Genomic DNA, 22,031 nt, shown 5'->3' with positions numbered 1-22,031 from the left:
AATCTCATGGAAAAGATTGGAGCCAGTCTGCTTTCTTGGGGGACTACCAAGTTTTACCCCCACTGGGACGCAAAACTGTTTTCAGGGTATTTGATTTTCTTTTCCATTGTTGGAAGATGGGGACCATAATAGTCACCTCATAGGGTTGCCATGAGGATAGAGTGAGATACCATGTACACACTGCTTGGCACATCAGAGGGGTTCCATGCGTGGTAGTTGTCACCTTCCCTCTTCCCTAGACTTACTGATGTGATGCAAAGAAAGGCAAGGAACTGACGGTTAATTAGTGGAAAGGCAGCTGGAGAAGTGAGAGAGCCTGACGCTGTCCTACTTGCAGAGGCTGAAATGCAGGCTGTCCATGATGCATAGGAAGTGAGAATTGCTTGGTGGCTGAGCCAGGTGGGTTATAGAATCTCTTGCTTACTGCCTTTATTGTGAGTACTCTGACCTCAGAAAGGACTTTTCCTCTGTCACCCTATTGAGAATGACAACTGGCAAATAAACATCAGGTGACCATTAGACAAGCTGGATTGCAGACATCCCCCCTTCCTGATTTCTAGAGTGCTTCCATGGGAGTGGGCATCATTTTAAAACTCCTAGATCCCTCTCTTCCTTTAAGTCCAGACCCAAGAGATGGGTGATCCCAGGGTCCATGCTTTTGTACCTACCTAGGTCCTGCCTGCTGCTGTCACGACAGCCCTTCTCTGGGGTTGACATTAATAGTGATTTCTGCTTTTGCAGAAGTTCATTCTGTCTTCTGGCCAGATGTGGCTTAGTTATTCTTGCTGCTGTCCTAAAGACTGTACATTAAGCCAGCAAAAGGGCCTTTGAGAGACAGGTATGAGGCAGAATGTGTGTGTGTGTCAGAGATAGTATCTCACCCACTAGACCACGAGATGGCTTAATCAACTCCTACATCACGGAGAGGCTCTGTACTGCTCTTGACAGGATACTAAAAGATAGGCAGAATCTAAGGTCTTCCCTTGGTATGTATTAATTCAGGTAAGGGATCCTTGCTCTCAAACTTAGCCAAATTCCAAACAGTTTGGAGCAGAAAGGTCTGGATTTGATTGAAGATGGTTGGATAGGAGGTGGAAGGAAGAGGACAGGAGGTAGGGCCAGCTCATGGCCCCTTTCTGAATCTCTGAATATGCTGATGAACAGCAGATGTGCACTTTCAGGACACACCAGCAAGCTGGATTGGAAGCAGAACCCTGTTGGCATCAAAATTGGTTTTCATTTAAAATTTAAGCTGCTTGTGGTCTATATTACCATGGATGGGTGGGAGCAGGAAGCATACAATTATTTCTGGAAGGGATGTGCCTTGTTTTGCTTGTTTGTGTAAGCGCTTATTATTCCTACCCCAATAAATAAAAAAATTATTTAAAGGAAATAAAGATAATTCTATAGAGATATATGTTTGTAACTGGATCCTAAGATGTATTATATATTCATGAGGGCCCCACATACATTTGGGCTTCCCCAATGGCTGAGTGGGTAAAAGAATCAGCCTACAATGAAGGAGACACAAAAGACAAGAGTTCGATTCCTGGGTCAGGAAGATTCCTTGGAGCAGGAAATGGTGGCAACCCACTCTAGTATTCTTGCCTGAAAATCGCATGGACAGAGGAGCTGGTGGGCTATAGTCCATGCGGTTGCAAAGAGACTTAGCACTCACAAGGACATACATTTAAATATCTATATGCCAATGGTATAAGTACATATAGCCTGGTCAATTTCTTATCTGCTTTTAAACTATTTCTTTTGAACTCCATATACTCAGAAACCCAGGAGTATAAAAGGCCCCCAAGACTGAGATTTCAGGCTACACCTCACTCCCACTTCTCTGACTGGTGTTAGTCATGAAATTTTAATGTTGTCTTCCTGCTAGAAGGTTCTTGCTGTAGGTGGGAAACGGGACTTCTATTTCTTGTTGTCACCTCCAACAGTACCCAACCCATTTTCCCGGATGCCTATCCAGTTCACACCCATGTAGCTTCAGTTGGCGGAGGACACTGGGGAGACAATGTGGGGGCTGCTGCCCAGCAGGGAGGAGAATAAGAAGACCTGTGTCCAGCCAACCCCATCTGTGCAGCTGGCTTCCAGCCGCCACATCAAGGTAGTGGGAATGGTCAGACCTGCTGCCAACTTCAAGTTTGGAAACTGTTTTCTGTTGTTGCTGAACCGTGACCTGCACCTCCCCTGTCCACTCTGGTCCCCAGGCCAACAAATGCCTTGGGGGCATCCTGATTGCCAAACAGGAAAGTACAAAATAGCACACAATTTGAATTGCAGAGGAAAAACCGAAGCAAATAAAGACATATTAATTCACTGACCAAATAGGCGGATTTGGTGTTGGCCAGTGATTTTACTTTGGACGGACTTTGCAGATCTATTTGTGAGAGCAGAATGTTATTTCAGTTCAGTTTAATGCAATTTTATTTTTGTATGGAAAACACTTGGTGTGGCCTCTGTGCTTGGTCATCCCTGCCTCAGTCTTTCTGGACCAGGACCATGGGATCTTGTTTGATCCTGGGAGGTCCCTCTTGGGTTACATATGGATGATGAGATGAGATAGGCACCTGTGATAGAGTTGGTGCCCCAGGCTTAAAATCACCTGTTAAGCTTTGTTCTGACCAGTTAATGTCTGTTCCCCCACCTCTTAATGAAATTTTACAAGACTAGAGTATTTTGATGAGCTTGTCTTTCTCCTTGTCCTAAGGAGAAGGCCCAGGCCTTAGCTTACAGTGCATGTTAGAAGCCTAAAGATGCTCAGGATGGTCACATCACAGAAGTCATGATAGTGGCAGAAATACTAATAATAGTGACGGCAAACACATAGGGTTTGGGATGAGCCACAAACTGTCCTTGGTGTTTGTACTACTTAACCTTCATAGCAACTTTATGAGATATGGTCACAGATTAGGAAACAAAGGCACAGAGAGGCATAGTAACTTTCCTAAGGTCACACAGCATCAGGGCTGGGATTCAGACCCAGGCAATCAGGTTCCAGAGACCAGGCTCTTAAATGCTATGTCATGCTGCTCTTCACTAGTAGTAAGTACATCACTTAGAAGCCATGTGAGGGGCACTGGGCCAAGACAGATTTAGGAAGACGGAGCTCTGGGGATACAAGGATTTGCCTGAGGCTGTACATAATGGAGCTCAAACGTAAATGTGGCTTCCCGATTACAGAAACTTACTTTCCCCTGAACTATTCTCAGATGAAAGATTCTAAGCTCAGACCATGTCAGGGATAAGGAAGGAACTGGCTCCCTGTGCATGCAGAAGCTTCCAGAAGTAGCGAGCTTTATACAGGTCTGCTTATGACATGTTATGTCTAAACGAAGGCAAGCCATTTTTGAGCCAGGAAAGTGTAGATGTTACTATTTAAAGGAATCCCTTCTGCTTTTTTTCTCCCTAAGCCAATGGCTCACTCCTTCGTTTACCTTCTGTATTAATGAAGCAGCAGAAGATGCAGCCAAATCAATTCAGGAAGAATCAATAGGAAAGTCCTGGCAAAGATGCCTTCTGCCCAACAGTTAAGCTGTTACAACCTGCCTGTGGGAGTTAATGTAGAGGAAATAGTCCCTGGGGCCTCTGGGAGGATGGCTTCCTGCCAAGGATGCTGTTTCAAAGCTGGACACAAAGGTGGAGGCAGAATCTTTAGGGAGCTTGGCCTGGGATCTCGCCAAGCTGTCTTTTTTTACAGCAGACTTGGAAACAATCACTTGCCTCTTTCACACCGAGCTGCCTTGGCTAAATTGCTAAACTTGCCAATAGGTCCCATGTTTTGCCATCCCTGGCAGCTAAGGTTTGGAGGGGCCCTTGAATCATCTGGGGCCTGACTTCATGTCTGACTAGGAGAGTAGACTCTAAGCTCATCTGGGGAGAAACAGGATAGGATTCAGCTGGAGTAGGGGAATAGATGATGGACTGAGAAACACAGTGGGACATCCAAAATGGGGAAGGATAACAGATTTACCAGAGTAGGCAGGTGTGTGTGTGTGTGTGTGTGCGTACGTGTGTGTACGTGTGTGTGTGCGCGAGTGTCTGTGTGTGTGTAAAGGGTAACTTATTTGACAAACATTTATTGAGCATCTACTCTTTTTTGGGCTAAATGCAACCTGAGGTAAAAAAGAGTGATAAGATCCTAGAACTGAAAGAGTTCAATCTGTAATTCAAACATGGCTACTATAAATGCAAAAATCCATTCCATTCTGGTTAAGGTCCTTCCCTGGTAGCTCAGAGAGTAAAGAGTCTGCCTGCAATGCAGGAGACACAGGTTTGATCCCTGGGTCAGGAAGATACCCTGGAGCAGGAAATGCAACCCACTTCAGTATTCTTGCCTGGAAAATCCCATGGATGGAGGAGCCTGACAGGCTACAGTCCATGGGGTTGCACAGAGTCAAACATGACTGAGCAGTTAACTCAATGAGAGAATCCAGCTCCCTTTGATGGAGACACTCTCTGCCGCTATGATGGCATCACCTCGATCTCCCTGACTTTGTTGCTAGATCTCGTTATTAGACAATTTTTTCTTTGGCTGAGTCAATGAATGCAACTTCTTTGCAGTTTCCGAGTTCAGTCTTTAAGATCTATAAGACAACTGTTAGGTGCTTCTTCTTCACATATTATAGAAAAAGAAGCCTCTTATAATCTCCAAGACAATCCCTCTATTCTCTGTGTTCTTACTGCATATAGTAAATGCCTGTCTTAAAGTCTCTGTCATACTGGATCTCTCTAATTCTTTTTATATTCGTAATCAACTAATATTTACTGAGCAACTCCCTTCAACCAGATGTTGTAATAAGAAATTTCATAAAATGTTTTGTTTAATCCTCATTCCAATTCCCAATCCTCATTCCCTGACATAGGTGGTACATTCTCTTCACAGATAAAACAATTGAAGTTCAGAAAGAGGAAGTGGTTACATCTCTCTGTTTCTGTATCTGTGGAATGTGGATGTTAATACTGACCTTGTAAGGCAGTTGTGAAGAGTAAATAAGTAAAATGTACTTTTGCACATAGAAGGTGTGTGATAAATGGGAGCTATTTTTTTTCTAGTAACAATCCTTCCATGGTCAGCCTATTTCATTTTGCCAGTGATGATGATAATGATGATGACAGTAATAACATTTACCTAGTACACACTCCGTCCAAGACATAGTGCCCAGAGTTTCACAGGCATTACTTGCCTAATCGATTCAGGTAACTGGTAACATTATTATCCTGTTTTATAGAAGAAGTCAGAGGCCAGAAACAAAGGTACTTGTCCACAATCATAATAACCATAAAGAACAGGGCTGGGATGGGGAAAGTTCAGTTGGCTCCTAAGCCCCTGCTCCCAACTGCTTCTTCCTCTACCACACCCTCACTGAGCCGCCATCCCATGCCATCTAACTGCGGGGTACCAAGGGCCCTATCACAGTACCAACTGGGGCATGGAGGGAAACTGGGGTGCATCACAACTCTGTGGATGTACCAGGATGTGGCAAAACGTAGGCATGCAAAGGAAGTCCCAAATGAGCAAGAACTCAGAAAGGGGTCTGAGAGACCACGGGATTATCAGAGGTGCAATGAGGAGAGGGCAGGAAGCACTGACAGGAGAAGATTTTGGATTATGGTGAAAGCATAGAGTCACTCCTCCAGGGATGACTGCAGCCTAGAAATTTCTGGACAGCAATTATGAACATTTAGGGAAATTAGCTCCAAAGATGTCTGCTTCCCTTGTCTCCTCCACTTCTCCCTGCCCCCTACTCCCCCATCCCAGGGTTTCTTATCTGAATTCTTGCTCTTATAAACACAATTGTCTATTCCAGTTGCCTCACTATTACTAAGAAAGCAATTCCAGGCACACGGCAGGTAGATGCCTGCTCTGAGATGTGGTCCCTCATATGGTTCAGGCCTCCCTAACCTCCCTGTTTGTCTTGCCTTTTTCTCCAGTGATCCGAGCCAAGGTGGTAGGGAAGAAACTGCTGAAGGAGGGGCCCTTTGGCACGATGGTCTACACCATCAAGCAGATGAAGGTGAGTGATAGCCCAATCCCAGGCTCAGGAGGATTTGGGGGTGGGCAAAGGGCAAGGTTTCTGTCAGAGTGTCTTGGCCAGTGGAGGCAACTGGAACTGGACTTAGAGAGTGTGTTTGCTTGGTATCTGATCCCCAGCCATAGCCCCTCTACCTGGCAGGAGAGGGTGTAGATGAGGCAGCAGAAGGGGAAGGGTGGTGGTGGTGGTGGCTGTTTCATCCCAGAGCCAGGGCAGGTGGAGTCCTTCAGAGGCAGCTGTTAAGAAGCTGGGCTCTGAAACCAGACAGCAGACAGTCCTGTTATCTAGTTACTACGAGCTATTGGCTAAGTCACTGCCCCTCCCTGGGCCTCAGTCTTTCTATCTATAAAATGGGGGCACGTAGGAATGTTGACTAGATGGTCTCTATGGGTTCATCTGAGGTTTGATTTTTTAGGATTAAACAATGCCTACTTTTAAGCAGTCACTAAGATTATAACCTAGGTTTGACCTCTTAAAACTTTACATTGAACTTATATCACAGGAACCTCAAGCCAAAGTAGGAACTGCACCCTTTCCCTATTTTCCTGGGTTTAATTGTATTCTCACATCCCAGTAGTTAGCATCATCTACTAAGCATATTCATGTAACTGAGCATATTTGTGAGCACATTAGCATTAGGAAACACATTCAGGAAGCATGCCTTCAGGAAAAGCACATCAGATTCTAAACCTAGGGAGCCCGCCTCCTAGTCTCAGCTCCATCCTCCACTGAGTTCACTTGCTTTAGAACTGTCCCCTTTCCTGGGCTCAGTTTTGCCATCTGTTAGTGGACTCAATGGACGTGACTTTGAGTGAACTCTGGGAGATGGTAATGGACAGGGAGGCCGGGCATGCTGCGATTCATGGGGTCGCAAAGAGTTGGACACGACTGAGTGACTGAACTGAACTGAACTGAATGGTACTTTGCCAACAAAGGTCCATCTAGTCAAGGCTATGGTTTTTCCTGTGGTCATGTATGGATGTGAAAGTTGGACTGTGAAGAAAGCTGAGAACCAAAGAACTGATGCTTTTGAACTGTGGTGTAGGAGAAGACTCTTGAGAGTCCCTTGGACTGCAAGGAAATCCAACCAGTCCATTCTGAAGGAGACCAGCCCTGGGTGTTCTTTGGAAGGAATGATGCTAAAGCTGAAACTCCAATACTTTGGCCACCTCATGTGAAGAGTTGACTCATTGGAAAAGACTCTGATGCTGGGAGGGATTAGGGGCAGGAGGAGAAGGGGATGACAGAGGATGAGATGGCTGGATGGCATCACCAACTCAATGGACATGAGTTTGAGTGAACTCCGGGAGTTGGTGATGGACAGGGAGGCCTGGCGTGCTGCGATTCATGGGGTCACAAAGAGTCGGACACAACTGAGCGACTGAACTGAACTAAACTGAATGGTGTGGGGTTGGACTTAGCACTCCTAAGAGCCCTCCTGGCTTAGGCATTTCAGGATTATAAGTGCCCTGGGACATGGACTGTGTTGCTTCTAAGCAGGAGCTAGTTTGGGTGCTTTGGCACAGAGGACTGGGGCTCTACCCTGAACAGCTTGGCAGCTGGCCCATCATCCCTCCCCCTCACTTTTTAAGCACCTCCTTGCATGCAGCACTCTGTGCCAGGAACTCTGGAGGCCACAAGGGAGATGCGGTCCCTATGTTTAAGAACTATAGTCAGGAGTTTGAGATGGGGTGTGCCCAGGTCCCAGTGGACTGCCAGCCTGGGTACAACTCAGTGCTCATATTTGCATTCCCAGCAATTAGAGTGGGACCAACAGGGACTCAGTAAATTCTTGTCCACATAATGAGGGAATGAGGGTGAGACCCACTAGCCTGAAACCCTGCAGAGGAAACAATCCGTGGGTAGGACTGAGAAGTAGGGAGAGACACAGCCATGGGTGGTACCCAGCCATCTCGGAGGCAGACCTCCAGGCCTCATAATTCCTGCGTCCTGAAGCCCGACGTTAGATGTACTGAGTTTGCGGAACCTGTTGCTTTGGATTCAATTTTGGAAACGTCCACAGCCTTCTGGTTATGTAATGTCCAGAGTCAGGCCTGGATGGCTGCCCTTGGCTGCCCAAGCCTGGTCATGGGACCAGCTTATGTCTTCAGACAGCCATGGGGAAAGAAGAGTGGGTGGAGGGGGAACCAACAAGAGCAGTAACAACCCAAAAACCCACTGTGTAACCACTGGCAGCTGGCAAGCAGATGCAAAAGCAGATTAGACAAAGGCAGAGGTTCAGGAGATGCAATCCCTGTCTGCTCTGAAACAGCCCTTCACATTATGAGAGACGCTCTGCAGCTAGCAGAGCACTGGGAGGGGAAGAGCGGGGGGCAGCAGTTCCTAAGCTTGCCCAGCTCCTCTCCTTCCTTCATGGCCTGGATGCCAGGGTCACCAGAGGCCTTGCTGTGGGTACAATGTCCTGTTCCTGCCTCACTGGGGTAAGAACAGCCCCTGGGCGTCATTTAGAGGCCAAATGATACTTGCTCACCTATCTGCTTCAGGGGAAAAAAAACCCATTCCCAAGATGCTGGTCTTATGCTGTTCATTCACCATCTTTCACCCAGGTCATGGATCAGAGTGCTGGGCATTAGAAAATAAAATTCCCTGTCTTATTTGTGACAGAGGCTCAAAGGGAAATGAGTTGCCCAGAATCACACATTTCATTAAAGGCAAATCTAGTTCCAAAACTGAGGTGTCAGGACTCCTTCCCAACCCTGGGTGTTCTTTACATGACTCCCCAAAATCTCCCTGAAATCCTACTTCGATCATCAGCCACCATCCAGTACCTTTGTTAACTCTGTCCCTGCTACCAGCCCACTATTGGATAAACCATAGAATTGGTCATTGCCCTTCTATCCAGAGAGGCCACTGGATTCTGCTGGTCTCCAGGTACCGGTAGGCTAGTCTGAGATGGTGCAGGGCAGGGGAGCAGGAGTAGGCCTTCCTCCCCTCTCTCACTTCCTTTCTCTCTTCCTCCCTGCCCTCTCTGTGCTTTGCACTGTGCTTTTCTGAGCTGAGGATACAAAGATAATTGTTATAATGAACACAAGGCTCCATACAAGTAACAATGAAAGAACATTTACTATGTACTATGCATCCTGATAAGCCTTTGCATGGGTCAGTCCTCACAACAACTCGATGAAACAGATAAACATTATCCTCTATTTTACAGGTGAGACTTGAAAGCTTATACAACTGTCAAGATCATTTAGTTAGAAACTGGTGACTAGAGTGAAATTAGAGTTTTTGCCTACAAGATTACAGAGCAGCAGGCTGATTTACCCTTCCCGCCCACTTTGGGGGATCCCTGGCAACACGCCATTTGTATCTAATTCCCCTAGGAAACAAAAGGAGGTTAGCTTGGGTTTGTGGGTTTGTCATCCAGCAGTGTTGGAGAAGGCAATGGCACCCCACTCCAGTACTCTTGCCTGGAAAATCCCATAAATGTAGGAGCCTGGTAGGCTACAGTCCATGGGGTTGCGAAGAGTTGGACACGACTGAGCGACTTCACTTTCACTTTTCACTTTCATGCACTGGAGAAGGAAATGGCAACCCACTACAGTGTTCTTGCCTGGAGAATGCCAGGGATGGCGGAGCCTGGTGGGCTGCCGTCTATGGGGTCGCACAGAGTCACAGACAACTGAAGCGAGTTAGCAGCAGCAGCATCCAGCAGTGTAGCTCTTGACTTGCAAAGGGTGTATGGAAAAAATCTTTGTAGGAAGAAAGGGGAAGAGGCCTGGGAGGGGAGCCTGCAGGAGTTTTGGCACGGGTCCCTGGGCGCTTTGTTCTAGAGGATTAGAGTCTACCCAGAGAGTCCGCTGGGGAAAGCAAGGACTCCCTTAAAGCACGGCTAAAGGAACTCAGAAGACATGAGAATTTGAGCTGCACTATCTGACCGCTTTCTTTTCTGAGTTCCCAACCTCTCACCCCCAAATTTCTCACCAGATGAAAGGCAGGCAGACCCCCCTCCCATATGCTGATTCTGGAGCCTCCGGTCATCCTCTCAGGTATATCTTGAGTGTGCACAGGAGAGACTGGGAGGGTGTTAGAATGTTGAGGCAGCTTACTGCAAGCTCAGACTTGGAGATTAGCTGGGGCTGGGGTGCTGGGCTGTGGAGCAAAGGTGGAAGTTCCCAGAATTGGATGTTCTAATCTTTGGGGACCTTATCTCTCATCAGGACTATGAGAAAGCATCTGCTTTGCTTTGACTATAGTTTATGCCAAGGAAACCCGCTCTCAGACTGGCTACAGGGGAGAGCAAGTGGGGGACATGATGTCCCAGCTGGTCTCGGGGAAAGTCCCATGGGAAGGCCCGCTGGTCATGTGCTGTGCACATCCTGACCCTGGGGAGGACAGATCTGCTGGACAATCGGATTGCCTGGCCCCCAGGACTTCCTTCCTTCAGGGCTTTGTCTAATCAAAATGAGCAATGGCAGCATCTCGCCTTTGAAGCTGCAGCTGGAAGCCTTTCTGGCCACCCCTCCCTGCTCTCCCCCTCCCTCCGGCCAGCCCACAGGGATGGGGAGCCCCTCCACAGCCCAACGCCTGTGACTCTGCTCTCGTGTGCTCTGCCTCCCCAGCTAGACAGCCCGATCTGTGAGAGAAAGTCCGTGCACTTGGTGCTCCAGGCAGGTTTCTACTGCCTCTGAAACGCGACTGCTTATAGGAAGCAGTGTGAGTTTAAGTGAGTTCAGGCTATAAAGCAGTGTCCAGCACAGTGCTGACCCTCCACAGGCAAGCCAGAAATATCTGACATAGTGGTGACAGTTCACGCTGCGAATATGGATAAAGACCAGACGACATTCCATAAGAAATGGGTAAAACTCCCCAAACTCAGAAATTTCTTTCTCACATTACTTGTTCCTTCACTCCAAGGGAAGTTAAGAAGTTCTTGGAACTTCATGTACTTACTATCATGAAGCGAGGCCGAGGGGTTTGTAAAGTCCAGTGTGGTGTGTGGGTATGCATATATGTGTGTATATATATAGCAATGAAATATTATAATGGAATATTATTCAGCCTCAAAAAAGGGAAATTTGTCATTTGTGACAACACAGGTGAACCTGGAGGACATTAATGCTAAGTATAATAAGCCAGACACGGAAAGAAAAGTATTACACAGCCTCATTTATTTGTGAAATCTAAAAAAAGTAGAATTCTTTGAAACAGCGAGTGGAATGGTGGTTATCAGGATCTAGGAGATGCAGAAAATGGGAGATGTTGGTGAAAGGTTACAGACTTTCAGTACTGAGGTATGTGTGAGTTCTGGAGATCTAACGCACAGCATTGGGACTATAGTCGACAACATTGTAGGACGTGCCAGAAAGTTGCTGAGAGAGATGTTAAGCGTTCTCACACATAAAAAGGTAACTGTGAGGTTATGGATGTGTTAACTAGCTTCCTTGTGGTAATCACATCATATACATATTTCAAAATAACCCTTGCATACCTTACCCTTTTGATACATCTTTTATCTGTCAATCATACCTCAATAAAGCCAGTGGGGAGTGGGGAAGGAGCAACCTGCCTACTTCTGAAACCAGCTTTAACTATTTGTACCAAGAGACGAAGCTGGGCAAGACATGTAGGAAGAAGGGGACCAAATTCTTCTGTCTGCTCATGACAAACATCAGTAAAACTTGTTTTAAGCTAACTTTAACTAAATGTGTGCCAGGTGCTATTCTAAGGCATTTAATTCTCAAAAACACCTTATAAAGTCAGTTGGTTGTTGTTTAGTCAACAAGTCATGTTCAGCTCTTTGCAACCCCCTGGGCTGCAGTGTGCCAGTCCTCCCTGTCCTTCACTATCTCCTGGAGTTTGCTCAAACTCATGTCCACTGAGTCAGTGATGCCATCCAACCATCTCATTCTCTGTCACCCCCTTCTCTTGCCCTCAATCTTTCCTAGGATCAGAGTTTTTTCAATGAGTCAGTTCTTTGCATCAGGTGATTTGCCCCATTTTAGAGATGAAGAAACTGAGGCCCAAAGATAGTAAACAACTTTCCAAGAAGCTAATAAATAGCAGAGACAAGATATAGACTCTGGCTGTCTGTCTATAGAACCTGAGTTTACCATTAATCTTCCATTGCATTGGCTGGACTAGATTACCCACGTTTCCAATTCTGAGATTCTCTAATTTTAGGACATTATAAACCTATTATAACCCTTCTAAATTTTTCAAACCAATTCTAGGTCTCTATGGCTACAGACATAATAATACTTTAGGATCAATATTTAGATTAAGCTAGATTAATATAAAAAAAGACAACAAAATGAGTAAAAATCTGCCTAACTTTACCATACATTTACTACAAATGTATTGTTATTTTCAGAATTGACCTTAAAAGGCAGCTCTGTATTTGTCAGACTCAGTCTTTTATAATGTATTAAGATTCTGACTTTGTGTGTAAGTGCTAGAAACCATGTTAAAATAAGGTGTTCTTCAGTTCAAAAGTAGCAATGATGCTAAGCTGATTTCAACAAGTTGAGTTCTTACTGGGCAGGGGCTGGATTCTCACTCATAAACCAGAGAGGAGATAAAGGGAACACACCAACATGGAATAAACTGAGGCTCCAGTAGGCTGTCCTGTAAAACCTAGAGCAAGTACTGAGTTGGAACACTTGCCAAAAAGGCAAGGGTAATCCACACCAAAACAAGAAGTTGCTGGGCCTGGGAGTAAATGCAAGGGATGTTCTCCCAGGGCCACGCATGATGGCATGCACACAGCAGCCCTCTTAGGTACGGTTCTTATTAGAGCAAGAGAGGCACCATCCACCACTGAGGAACTGGGCGGTAGGATGGGACATGCCCCCGCCCCCCGTGGCATAACTGAAAACTGAGTGAAAACAGAAGTCTCCCCCACCCCCTGCTCTTGGCTGCATTTCCTTGTTTAGCTGGAGAGCCTCGAGGGAGAAGAGGGTTGCAAAGGGAGGCCAGGTAAATTAAAAGCACCTGCACTGATGGTTGTACACAATTAGAACAGTACTCCCCTTAAAAAGGAAGTAGCTCCCAAACCCTGTGAGTCCAACAAACCCATTACGATGGCGGGGCGGGGTGGGGGGGGGGGGTTGGGGGGATTGGGGGGGTGGGGGGGTTTGGGGGGGGTTGGGGGGGTTTGGGGGGGTTGGGGGGGTGGGGAGCGGGGGGCGGCTCATGGACCACCTACCCCCGCCAGGCAATCACCACTTAAAAGAAAACAGGGAGAAAAAAAACAGCCCATTAGATTGAATGGGAGACACTTAGATGATACACCAGTGAGGTGATGTCTGGCTTTTTATTAATTACTCTAAGTAAATTAATAACGCATACCAGAACTAAAGCAGAAACACTGTCTTATTGGAAACCCTTGGGATAATCCCAGAGACCACCAGCCATCCAGGGCTAAGAACTGAGGGATAATGGGATTCGGCAGCACCTCGGTGCCCCCTCCCACCCCTGCCAGCTAACAAGGTTAACAGTTGTCTCAGCAGATCAGGGCCTGCAGAACGCTCGTGGACTAGACCTGGAATCGCCAAGTGGTTTCAGCCTCCATTATGTGCACACTGGTGGCTCTGAGCACATGCTGATGAAGGAGGCAGATAGCTATAAATGGCACCTGCCTGCATCAGAGGCCCTTAGCCATGAGCTTGTGAGGCTGCCAGGGAGACAGCATAGGATAATGGTTAAGAACAAGTTCTCCTGCTTACATTCCTGTCTCTGCCACACACCAACCGTGTGCCCTTAGACAAGCCACGTAACCTGTCTGGGCCTTGGGCTCCTCACCTATAACATGGAGTGGGAGGTGTGACTGGCTGGATGGGAAGGTTTCTTGGGGAAGGCACCAACCGTGGCTCGGAAGAGAGAGGAGCAGGTGTCTTTGCCTCTGGAGTGAAGACCCTTTGGTAGGTAGTTCAGTGACTGGCCACAGTGGCCTATAAAGGAAATCCGATCCCACAGCCCAAATGATGGCATGTGTTCTGAGGTCTGGTCCTCCTCTCATGACATTCCTTCTGCCCACAGATGTACCGAGGATTCACCAAGATGCCCCATGTGCAGTACATCCACACAGAAGCTTCTGAAAGTCTCTGTGGCCTTAAGCTTGAGGTCAACAAGTACCAGTACCTGCTGACAGGTAATGGCCAACTCCGGCATCTAGGTCAGGGTTTGGCCAAGGTCCACTGCTCCTCAGTTCAGAAGATGAAGGAGTTGTAGACCTAGCAGTGTTCTCAGGTCCCTGGTGATGTGCCCGCTGAATTGTAAGGAGTTATCTAGAGTTGAGTCTATCTTACTCGGCCATTGGTCGGAGCTTAAAGTTTCTATGTGAGGCTGGGTTTTACTCTTTTGGACTCTGTGGGAGAGGGAGAGGGAGAGGGTGGGGTGATTTGGGAGAATGGCATTGAAACATATATAATATCATATATGAAACGAATCGCCAGTCCAAGTTCGATACATGGTACTGGTTGCTTGGGGCTGGTGCACTGGGATGACCCAGAGGGATGGTATGGGGAGGGAGGAGGGAGTGGGGTTCAGGATGGGCAACACGTGTATACCTGGGGCGGATTCATGTTGATGTATGGCAAAACCAATACACTATTGTAAAGTAGTTAACCTCCAATTAAAATAAATAAATTTATATTAAAAATAAATAAATAAAATTAATTTTTATTGGAGTACAGTTGCTTTACGAGGCTGGGTTTTAGTCTCCATTCTACCACTGACTGTGGAGAAAATCTCCTAGTTTTGCAATTTCTCAGCTTTACAATAAGTAAAAAGAAATTGCTAGTACCTATTGCTCTCCACATCTCAGTCAACCTATTAGGTCTGTCTTTTAAAGCTGTCCACCTTTAGGCAATCAGTGGAGAAAAGGAAAAAAACAAAAGCAAGACCAAAAAGCCATTGATGTGAGAAGAGAACAGTTGGTCTCTGACCCGAGCTCCAGTGCTCACTGGGTTTGTGGACCTTCCACGCATCGCTTAACCTCTCCAAGCTTAATTTTCTGCATTTGGAAAATGGGTATACAATCCATCCTAAAAGGTGTTGGAGAAGATGAAATAAAATCATGGGACAGTAAAGTACGTAGTACATACATTTCCTGACCTAAGGAGGTTACTCAGTAGGCATGAATTCCTTCTCTTCTGGCTGGGTTCTGGACAAAATAACTCTCCCCTTGTCCCTTTCCTCCTCTAGGCCGAGTCTATGATGGCAAGATGTACACAGGACTGTGTAACTTTGTAGAGAGGTGGGACCAGCTCACCCTCTCCCAGCGCAAGGGGCTGAACTATCGATATCACCTGGGCTGTAACTGCAAGGTAAGCCTCAGGGATAGCAGATGGGGGGGCTACTGGCTGGCAGCCCTAGAAACACCAGCTCCTCCAGAACTGGGCACTGGGCCCTTGGGCTGAGAAGGGTGTGCGGTTCAGGCCTGGGCAGAGGGGCAGGTCTGAGCAGGGGTGGCAAGCAATGTTGCACCTATGCTGAGCAGCAAAGAGGGAGAGGAAAGAATGCCTTTCTGCTCTAATTTGTGCTGCCCACTTGGCAGCTGCTGGGGCATGAGGGCTCTTCAGCATTCTTGACCCCCCGCTCCGCACTGTGACTCAAGGTTGTAGAAGGTACAGGATCCTTAATGGCAAGTCCTGCCAAGTCCCAAGTGGGCTTGCTTAGGCAGCTGACTCACTGGTGGCCCCCACCCAAGGCGGCTTAACTGGTACAGGACTGCAGATACCACTTGCTTCAGAAGGTCACTCTTCAACCTGGCCCAACTTCTTGACCCAAGCACAGAGTTAGGGCCCACAGCCTTGCTGCTATAGGAGGCAGTTGGGCCAGTCTCTCAATTAATTCTCATGACAACTCTGCAAAATTGTGACAACAGTGATTACTACTAGTATAGTTTTAATTATCCCTATTTTGCAGATGAGGAAACATCTGCAAAAGGCCCAGAGAGTAGCTAGGCCTAAGTCACACAGCTCACTGTCTGATTTCCAGCCTACGGCAGCTGGACTCTACATTTTTATGCTTTAATCTTTTTGATTTCTCAGTTCCCTACAATTGTTAAGAACTCCCATGCTTGCCTGTTACCACTTGAGAGGAAAAGCTCTCCCAAATATCTAATTCTACCACTTTCTGGCTGTGTGACTTGGGGCAAGTTACTTAACCTCTCTGAGGCTCTATTGTTTGTAAAAGGGAGATAAATCAGTTATGAGAATTAAAGAATAAGATGGAAGCACTTAGCAGAATGTCTGGTACATAGTAGGTGCTCAATAAATATTGGTGAGTGTTATTTATATTGTCCTCACTAAGGGAGGGATGTGGCTGGGCTCCACCACAGAGATCTCACATCAGGCCTAAGTCCACCCTGGCAGAGCCCACCAACCTTTGGCTTTTATCTCACTGCAGATCAAATCCTGCTACTACCTGCCTTGCTTTGTAACCTCCAAGAACGAGTGTCTCTGGACCGACATGCTCTCCAATTTCGGCTACCCTGGCTACCAGTCCAAACACTACGCTTGCATCCGGCAGAAGGGTGGCTACTGTAGCTGGTACCGAGGATGGGCACCCCCGGACAAAAGCATCATCAATGCCACAGACCCCTGAGCATCAGACCCGGCCCCACCTCACTTCCCTCCCTTCCCACTGAGCTTCCCTTGGACACTAACTCTTCTCAGATGATGACAATGAAATTAGTGCCTGTTTTCTTGCAAATTTAGCACTTCGAACACTTAGAGGAAAATCTATGCTGTCATATGGAGTTTATTTGGAACCATCCTCCTGGCCCCACCCCTCCCTTTCTTTTTGGTGTTTGACATCACCCATTTCCACCTGGAAATTTTTGGTGTCATGCCAGAAAGAATGAGGAGTGGGTACTCTTCTTCTTCGTGATGATATAATCTATATTTTTTTAGGAAAACAAAAATTGAAAAACTACCCGATTAGGGCATTGTAATATCTACCCTTCTTTCTTCTTCCCCATCTCACCATCTCCCAGACTCTCCTTCCTTTGCCCTTCTCTACCCTCTTCCTCAGTACGTAAAGGACACAGACAAGGAAGCTGCTGAAAAGCCAACTGTTTCAAATCAGTCAAGGGCAGCCAGCAGATAGACTCAAGGTACGCAGAAGATGTTATACACCGAGGAGATGCTACTGCATGTCCTTACCAGACTGTGTCTGTCTGTGTCTGCACATGAGACTGAGGGAGGGAAGGAAGAAACTGCAAGAGGGTCTGGATGATGCAGCACACACACAGCTCCCCCAGCCCACCGATGCTTGGGTTGACCAGATGTTTCTGAGTCTGGAGCAAGCAGCCAGGCCAGAATAACAGAATTTTCTTAGTTGATGAAGACTTAAATATCTGCCTGAGGTCAGGAGGCAATGTGCCTTAGACAAAAGCTCAGGTGAGAGACTAAGATGAATGTCTTTCCTCTTCTCACTGCCCACAAGATTTCCTCCTGGAAACGTCTTTGGTAGATCTGGCCAGGAGCTTGCCTTTATATAAATCGGAGAAATACGAACACCGTACACTATCCACAGATAGAGAACAAGTAGATTTGGGTAGAGGATATTATTTCCAAACTAGCATTTTAGTTCACCTAGGGGGGTGTGTTTGCATACACATTTACATATACCCACATGGGGACATAAGCTAATTTTTTTTTTTTTTACAGGACACAGAATTCTGTTCAATGCTGTTAAATATGCCAATAGCTTAATCTCTTCTATTTTGTTGTTGTTGCTTGTTTGAAGAAAATCATGACATTCCAAGTTGATCTTTTTTTTTTTTCATTTTAATTAAAATTTGAATTTCTGAGCACCCTCAGCATCCCTCTAATTGGGGTCATCTGACCTCTGTCCTCCTTTTCTCCTGCTTCATGTTTGGGGCCTTCATTTAACTGCCTTTACTGGCTGGCTCAGATGGGAGATGCGAGTTAGTGTGGGTCTGGGCCTGGGCACAGGAAGGAAAGCTGCAGTATCTGCCTTGGTTAGATGGCCACATTTTCTGGGTTTGGGGACAACTTGCTCCTTTTCCTATAGCTTACTGGCGAGTGAATGACACATCCTAAGGCCCTCACCTCATAGAATTAAAAGTGGTGGTCACTGGGAAAACCTGACTTTGCAAACAGCTGTAGGGTTTTTGTTGTGTTTTTTGAAATAAAACTATAATATAAATTCTCTGATTACATAAAATTATTTTAAGTTTTAGTGTTGAAAGTGAGATGCCAAGAGTAGGTGATAATGTATATTTTACAGAATTGAGGATGGTAGGATGGTTACATTTAACATGATGGCTCTGTCTCTTTTTTTCAGATTATGGGTATTTGTACTCTATTAGTATTTGTATCTTCAGTTCATTCCACTTTAGGAAACAGAGCTGCCAATTTAAACGGGAGAAAAAAAAGCAGCAGACAACACAATGTAATGTCTCGCTCACAAACACAAATGCCCAGGCAAGGTGTTTGGCAGAACCTCAGAGCGAGAAGGCAGTCAAGGCATCTGATTTCCTCCAGACTGGTCTCATTACCTAGTACCTTTCACCTTGTGGTGGGGACATTTGGCATGCAGGAAACAGGAGACTTTGCTCTCAGTGGGGCAGCATAAGCAGAAGGAGCTGAGTTCAGCAGGCCAGTGGTTTTTAAGGGGTAAGCCCCAGACTTGGTGTTTTAAGATTTTCTTAATTTGAACTTCAAAGTCCTACAAGGTGGAAGCCCTAACCCGATCTGCACAGGTGCCCTCCCACAACTGGACATCAGTGTGACTCCATGAGGCATCTGGCTATTCTTGGTCCCTGGTGGGGTCACCTCCACTCACACAAAGAGAGACTTGAGGTGAGGCCTGAGCCCAAATCACCTGAAGCTTCCCTCTGAAAAGTTGGTGGAACCACAGTCCCATCTGCCAGGCCCTGGTGAGGAGAACAGCAGGTCCTGAGCAAAGAAGGGTCCTTTGCAAAGTGATGTCAGAGGGCGGTTTTTGAGCTTTCTATAAGCTATAGCTTTGTTTATTTCACCTGTTCACTTACTGTATAATTTAAAGTCATTTATGTAGCTGAGACACTTCCGTATTTCATTCATTTCATGAACGTTTTATTTTGCTAAATCTTATGTCATGTGTAGGCTGTAATATGTGTACACTGTGTTTAAGAGAAAAGAAGAAAACAAAACCCACATGCCACCATTTTTCTGAATCAAATTCTACAGTGGAATGGAGGGTAAAGACTTCTACTGTGCAGGCAGCTAGATTGGTAAATGGGGGAACTAGAAGCAACGAGCACTGGAGAGCCCTCTAGACTCTTCCCCGTTGGCATCCTAGTGCTTTCTGGACTATGAAGGAGAAGAGAAAAAATAGCAAGTACGTTCACATCCTTGCCCTGTTATCAACTGGCCCTGGGCGCTCTGCTAGTCATTCCCATTCCTTTTTCCCTCTAGTCCATTTGTCCAACCCATTGAGAAGCCATGATTTCACCTAAAAATCCAGGGCCGTGGGACCTGTGATTCTGAGATGTCTTGGCCTCCGCTGGCCATCTCTTCTGCCTCCCTATGCAGGAGGCACCACACCTAGGCTCTCGCCTCTCAGGCCAGTGCTCCATCTGGCCAGCACTGGGAGACTCCTGTGCTTTTTACCCTTGCACAGCCCCAGACACATAATGGCAATCAGGCTACAGCCCATGAGCACCATTTTTCATACAAAAAAATGAAGGTTCTTGAGCAATTAAAAAAAATGACTTATTGGAACAGCTGTCTCAGAGAAACCGTGGTCCCCAAGAGACAACACCCTCTCCTGCCTCTGTCCTTCATCATGTGTTCACTGACCAGCAACATGAGTTAACCAAAAATGACACCCAAGCGTTTGGCTCCTGGCTGTGAAAGTAAAAATATCACTAAAATAGTTTTACACAAGAAAAACACTTTAAAAATTCTGACAGCAAAAACAAAACACAGTGGGCGCGTGCTGGGGAGACGGATATAAACAGCTTCCAAATGGGCTCCTGGGAGGCACGAGAAGGGCTCACGGTCCGAGGGGAGGGGCTTCATAAATTCTCCCAGGCACCACCCTCCTTCCTCCTTAGCCGGTCTGCTGTCCTGAGAGCCAGAAGTGATGGAGAGAAATCAACTAGAGAAAACCCTGTCTGGAAGGAATGTATTTGTTGCTAAATTTTGTAGCACTGTTTACAGTTTTCCTCCATGTTATTTATGAATTTTATATTCCGAGAATGTATATTGTCTTGTAATGTTGCATAATGTTCACTTTTTATAGTGTGTCCTTTATTCTAAACAGTAAAGTGGTTTTATTTCTATCACATACCTGCAGTCTCCTGCTTCTTTGTGTCCTGACCGCCGTTGGGGGTTATGGCGACCACAGAGGCTCTCAGAAGTCAGGTCCTGCCTGCTTTGGCCCCTGGCCTGTGAATAGTCCCTACCCTCCATTCAGTTCCACAGTATGGACCCACCTGCCCCAGCCCTTTCCCCAGGCGGGAGCATTTTCAGGAGAGGCATCCTAGACTTCCTGCGGCGGCTAATCCAGCCCTGACCTTCCTCTCTAATTCTACGACCAGGGTTCGTCCCAGTTCTACGGAATCTGGATCAACATCTAATTACCTGATAGTGGTTCGGGTATTCCCAGACTGGAGCCCTGACTTGCTGCTGCTACTGGAGCCCTGACTTAGCCTTGCCTATTTTCTTTCTTAGAATCTCAACCTAGTGGAAGTCGGAGAGGGAGGATCAAACAGCAGTCCTTGATGCCAAATGCCTGCCTGGAATTTCAAGTATGACTTGGCCTAGTTGGGAATGCCAGGAACTCACTACAGCCGTGCAACACCCTCCCCCCTACCGCCCCGGCCCCACTCAGAACTTACAGCTGGGCCTGTCACCCTCAATGGGCTGGGTTGGCGGCAAACCCTTCACCCAAATATTATCCCACTGTTGACAATGTTTCAAGGTATGGCTTTGCCCCAATTTTAAAACTACTCTATTTTGAGCACCTATTGTATGCGACTGAGAAGGCAATGGCACCCCACTCCAGTACTCTTGCCTGGAAAAATCCCATGGACGGAGGAGCCTGGTAGGCTAGAGTCCATGGGGTCTCTAGGAGTCAGACATGAATGAGCGACTTCACTTTCACTTTTCACTTTCATGCATTGGAGAAGGAAATGGCAACCCACTCCAGTGTTCTTGCCTGGAGAATCCCAGGGACAGGGGAGCCTGGTGGGCTGCCATCTATGGGGGTTGAACAGAGTTGGACACGACTTAAGTGACTTGGCAGCAGCAGCAGCGTTGTATACCAAGCACAGTACCCTGTACACATGATCGTGTTAAATCTCAACAACCCAATGAAGTGGTTCCACTGTCATACATGGTTTTCTACCAAGGAAGCTGAGACTCACAGAGATCCAAAGCCTAGTAAGCAGGCAGAACTGGGATTCAAACTCAGGCTGGTTTGAGGATAAATCCTGAATTTTCTTCACTGTTTCTCACTTTGTTGGAACATGCCCCCTTCTTATTCCAACCAGCACACCCTGGCTGGTATGACACCTCACTAGATCAGATACAAGGGAAAGATAATCAATGAGAAACATTTTTGCCTGCTTAGACTGTCCCCCCACTTGGAGACACCTATCAGTGTCTTCAAATAGGACTTGGAAGCTCAGTTGCCTAAACTTGGGACTAAAAGCAGACTGTTGGGACCCTATTAACCATCTTGTGCCCCACGACTTGTGTTCTTTGCAAGGCATGCATGGGGCCATGGCCCTGCATTCCTTTGACAAGTTTAACAGGACCACTGACCATGACAGCAGGCATGTCACGGGCTCTTTCCAGCATCCCAGAACTCTTCCATCTAACTTCTTCTGGCCGCGGGATGGAGAGCCCCTCACCTCACACCCAAAAAGACGTTCACCTTTCCCACCCTCCAAATGGGAGGCTATCCAACATATTCCAAGCTAAACTCCAACCACTTCCCAGCAACAACCTTGGGTATATTCAAAAGTTTGAGTGCAGAGAGGATGCACGAGCAAACTGC

At 46.6% G+C, this 22,031-nt stretch overlaps 2 protein-coding genes across 4 annotated transcripts in view; one reads left to right on the top strand and one right to left on the bottom strand.

Moving 5' to 3' along the window:
• The window catches only part of TIMP3 (TIMP metallopeptidase inhibitor 3), a 60,196-nt gene extending 39,879 nt beyond the window's left edge, over positions 1-20,317 (top strand). Inside the window, exons 2-5 of the mRNA XM_027541861.1 lie at positions 5,947-6,029; positions 14,049-14,160; positions 15,216-15,337; positions 16,422-20,317. Of these exons, the coding sequence (XP_027397662.1) occupies positions 5,947-6,029; positions 14,049-14,160; positions 15,216-15,337; positions 16,422-16,619 (515 nt within the window). The 3' untranslated portion in view covers positions 16,620-20,317. The remainder of the gene's footprint in view (positions 1-5,946; positions 6,030-14,048; positions 14,161-15,215; positions 15,338-16,421) is intronic.
• SYN3 (synapsin III) overlaps positions 1-22,031 on the bottom strand; it is a 491,622-nt gene that overhangs the window by 321,139 nt on the left and 148,452 nt on the right. The gene's annotated exons all lie outside the window — the stretch shown is intronic.

This window comes from Bos indicus x Bos taurus, chromosome 5 (genome assembly GCF_003369695.1).
Source record: "Bos indicus x Bos taurus breed Angus x Brahman F1 hybrid chromosome 5, Bos_hybrid_MaternalHap_v2.0, whole genome shotgun sequence".
NCBI lineage: Eukaryota > Metazoa > Chordata > Mammalia > Artiodactyla > Bovidae > Bos > Bos indicus x Bos taurus.
This window is presented reverse-complemented; position numbering and strand designations above follow the sequence as displayed.